Raw genomic sequence first — 4,223 nt, forward strand, 5'->3', positions numbered from 1 at the left:
TATTTTTAAAAAATATGATACATTATGTACTTTTTTTAGTTACTAACCCGCCCGTAGGGCGGGTCAAATCCTAGTTAGCTAGTAATAACGACAATGTCTTGTTGACAATGTCTTGTTTAAGTTTTGTTTTTTCTTTTAAGAATTTGTCTTATAATTGTAATGTCTTGTTGAAGTTGTTAAATAAAACAGGGGTCGAATAATAAATTGAGTAGGATCCAAAAGGCAGAAAAATCCAGCTTACCCATCTAAGTTTTGTTTTGCTTGTAATTATTATGGTTTATCGGGATAGCTCTCGTTACTTTCTTCAGTGCATAGCCGTGTTTGAAATATTTACATGTATATCGGGACTGTGTATCAGAGTTTTGAAGTTTACTTACACTTACAGCCGATAAGGCAAGTCGCGGCTCAAACAAGAGGAATAAGCCACTGGTTGATAATATGGAGTGGCTCTTACGTGCAATAATACTAAGTAAAAAAAACACATATTTGAAGAAACATACCAAGAAGATAAGAATATGAACTCATAAACATTCTTGTATCTAAGAACAGAGTGACTGCAGTTTATTGAATCTTCAAAATCAGACTACTCGCATGAGCTTTTATTGCGAGGCATTGTTCTTATTCCAAACAAATCACTATTCGAAAGATAAAACTAAGTGTTTGTCAACGGTCTTTACTTCTTCACAAAGGTAACACCTTTCGCAATACTCCCTTCAAGCTCTTTCTTTGCCTTCTCCAGTCCCATCCTGACCAATAGGGAACCAAACCGATATGAACACAGAACAAGTTCGAAACCAAAGTGAACTAAACATAAGATTTTAAATATTACCTCTCGTATTCATTCAATGGTCCGAGACCGTACACTTCATCGACCCCACATCTTCCTAGACGCACCTTTGATGCGAAGAAGGGAAGCTCAGTCACCTGTGTGACGAATAAGACAAAGTTTATTGTAACCAAAGAAACTAAAGAAAAAAGATTATACAAAATGATATTTTCAGAAGGACAGTACATGAGATGCCACAAATGCACACTCGACGATGTTTGCATCGCCACGTAGACCCTTGAGGCAAGCATCTGCAAACTTCACTGCTGCGTAAGCCTGTAATTGGCATTCAACGTGATGACACATAGATTCAGAAGGTAAAATTTGAAACTCCACATGTTACAATAAAGACCTACCATGGATAGTGTTGCAGAACCTGCACCAGCTTTTGCCTGCATAGTGATTAAAAACAGTCAATTCAAAGTTCACAGCAACGGAAGCTGAGAGAAGGGCTTGTATGTACCTCGACAACTTCAGTGCCACCATTTTGGATACGGTCTGTGAGATATTCAATCTCATTTTGAGTGAAAGAGCAAGGAGGTTTCACCTGTGACATACATAATGATGAGAACATACACATACACAAGAGTTTTTGAACAATCAGAAAAGATGGTGAATCATGTTAAACCTGAGAAAGCAGAGGCAAGATTGTAACTCCTGCGTGTCCTCCAACGACTGGAACATCAACTTCTCGAGGATCAAGACTCATTACTTCCGCCTGTTTCAAACCATAAAAGGCTATCGCGTTAACCAATTTAGATAACAAAGAATGTGTGTTTATGAGTGCATACCACAAAAGTATTAGCTCTAACAACATCAAGCATGGTGACTCCCATGAGTTTCTTTGGATCAAAAGTGCCAGCTTTCTTGAAAACCTCAGCTGCGATTGGCACGGTAGAGTTCACAGGATTACTGATGATATTCACAATCGCTTTGGGACAGCACTTGGCTATAGCTTCAGAGAGTGTCCTCACAATGCCAGCGTTGATTTTGAAAAGATCATCCCTCGTCATCCCTGGCTTCCTCGGAACACCAGCTGGTATGATCACTAGATCCATACCCGTAAGTGCTTCCTCTAATTGCGACTGACCGAGAAATCCACGAACCTGAAACAAAATTTCCCAGAACATCGACACGAATCTCAAGAATTTAAAATCAACTATTTGTATTTCTAACAACATATCTTTCAAACCATTATATAAGTACCAATGAGGAAGAGGCAGGCAATAGAATTTAAAACTAAAGACAGAGCTAGTGTCCATGAGCTTGAGCTCAGTCTTCTCAGCTCGTTAACTAGTTGTAACAAGCAATTTCCTCTATTAAACTACCGTATAAGTATTACAGCTCACGATCATCGCCTAAAATTGACTTAGAACAGCACTAGTGTATGGTCCATGATCTTGAGTTTAATGTTCTTAGCTTCATTTCTATCAGCAGTTTCTCTACTAAACCATATAACAATACCAATTTTTGAATCAAAGCTTAAACTACATCCATGAAAAAAAAAAACTTTTTAGAGTCATAAGCTCAATTTTCTCTATGAAACCATCATCTAAGTAGCAATTTTCGATCATAGCCACTAGAATCTATAACTAGTCTCCATGATCTTGAGCTCAATATTCTCAGCTCATCAACTTCTCTATTAAACTATCATATACTCCCCTCAGTGTCATTGTAGAGTACAATTTTTGTTACAAAATAACCGTGTTTTAGAATTTTAATGTCAAATTTATTAATTTTACATTGTTATATGACTTTGTATTTTTCTATTGGTTGAAATATGGTTATGTATATAAATAATGATGTTTTTATTTTAAAAATATACAAAATTAAATGGTTTAAATCAACGACAAGGCTTTTAAAACAGTAACAATTTTGGAATCAAAGCTAGAAGATTTTAACTTGAAGCTCATTTTTCCTCTAAGAGCATCTCCAACCCTACTCTATTTTTCACTCTAAAGTAGAGTTTAGAGTAAAAATGCTCCAATGGTACTCTATTTTTCACTCTATAATAGAGTGAAAAATAGGTTTACTCTAAATATAGAGTAATTTGTTTTTTTGTTTATCACTCTATTTTCTACTCTAAAATAGAGTTTGAGTGGAACAAACTCAAACTCTATTTTAGAGTAAAAAAATAGAGTAAGCCATTGGAGATGGTCTAAGGTAGCTAGTATCGATGATCTTGAGCTCAAATTCAATGTTATCATCAACCAAAGCGTTTAGAAATGAAATAGAACTTACGATGGCACTAGTGTCCATGTGACTAATATCGGCGGTGACACCAGGAGCATTAGCAACGTCGTAGAGATGAAGAAGCGACACCAACGGATTCATCTTCATTAACATCGCCAGAGGCTGCCCTATCCCTCCCGCTGCTCCCAGTATCGCCACTTTGAATCCTGGAGACCCGCCTTTCGCCCGGCAACCCACCCCTTCAAGACCCGACCCGGAACCAATCTGTATAAAAAAAAAACAAATCGAATTAAATCGGATCAAAATTAAAAAAAGTCATATGATCGATCCGATCGTGATCGCCTAAATTGCCTACGACGAGACGGATCAAGAGAGAATACCTGATCGAGATTGGGAGGGTTGAGATGAGCAGAGATTCTCGCGATACGCTGGTTTGCATCCATAGCTCTGCTTCTTCTTTTTTTTTTTTTTCTTGCTTCGATTAAAAGTTTGAGAATGTGATGAAGAGGAATCGGCAAGTTTATATATTGATTAGAGATAGGAGATGACGTCAGAAATGGTTATATGTATTGGGAAGCGTGGCGTCTTCAGAGCTTATCTTCTTCTCTTCCTTCACGGCGCCTTCTTCTCGATCCATAATACTACAAATAATCGTTCTATTTAATTAAATATTTTTATGCTCTGCAATTTTACTTCTCAGCCAGTTCCAAATTTGGATAATACAGAAATGGCAACGTATTTTTGTAGGCTATTTCAGCTTCTATACGATGGTTAGAGACGGACCGGCTCCAGGAACTATAACAACTACATAAAAATGGACAGTTTTCTCGAATGACTATTTTTAAGTATTTGTCACCAAAATAATCTTAGAAAAAATAAATACTGAAAATAGGTTTTTATTATCAAAATTTTGATATTTCTTTTTTATTTTTTAAATTTTGAGATCTCACTCTTTAACTCTAAATCGTAAATCTACATTAGTTAATCCTAGAGTGTAAATGATATTACGTGTATACACATACCAATTAACCTAATGTGCACGCTATCACAATCGAATAGTACGTTGATTTAGCACTTTATGATCGATTCCACAAAGACCAATAGTTATACTATTTATTTGGGATTAATATTAAGCTAAAACAATGAATGGGCTTTAAAGTTGATTGAAGCTTAGAAAGCAAGTAACAATTAAACAAAAAGGTTT

At 36.2% G+C, this 4,223-nt stretch overlaps 1 protein-coding gene across 1 annotated transcript; it reads right to left on the reverse strand.

Annotated features, from left to right (window-relative positions):
• Positions 1–504: 504 nt before the first annotated feature.
• Positions 505–3,761, reverse strand: LOC106446447 (malate dehydrogenase 1, peroxisomal-like). Its single transcript, XM_013888180.3, has 9 exons — positions 3,400–3,761; positions 3,068–3,283; positions 1,618–1,932; positions 1,455–1,544; positions 1,290–1,373; positions 1,183–1,218; positions 1,013–1,102; positions 830–924; positions 505–746 (listed from the first exon to the last, which is right to left on the reverse strand). Exons 1-9 carry the CDS (start codon positions 3,460–3,462, stop codon positions 674–676), a joined length of 1,062 nt encoding a protein of 353 aa, XP_013743634.2. The 5' UTR covers positions 3,463–3,761; the 3' UTR covers positions 505–673.
• Between the last annotated feature and the right edge of the window lie 462 nt (positions 3,762–4,223).

The sequence above is a fragment of the Brassica napus genome, chromosome A4, assembly GCF_020379485.1.
Source record: "Brassica napus cultivar Da-Ae chromosome A4, Da-Ae, whole genome shotgun sequence".
In the NCBI taxonomy this organism is placed as follows: Eukaryota; Viridiplantae; Streptophyta; class Magnoliopsida; order Brassicales; family Brassicaceae; genus Brassica; species Brassica napus.

Excerpts from the sequence above, each read along its gene's own strand:
- LOC106446447 (XM_013888180.3), bottom strand. The coding sequence starts at position 3,462 with ATGGATGCAAACCAGCGTATCGCGAGAATCTCTGCTCATCTCAACCCT. Across the intron at positions 3,284-3,399 it reads ACCCTCCCAATCTCGATCAG|ATTGGTTCCGGGTCGGGTCT; the intron begins GTATTCTCTCTT and ends TTTTTTATACAG. Across the intron at positions 1,374-1,454 it reads TCTTGCCTCTGCTTTCTCAG|GTGAAACCTCCTTGCTCTTT; the intron begins GTTTAACATGAT and ends TGTATGTCACAG.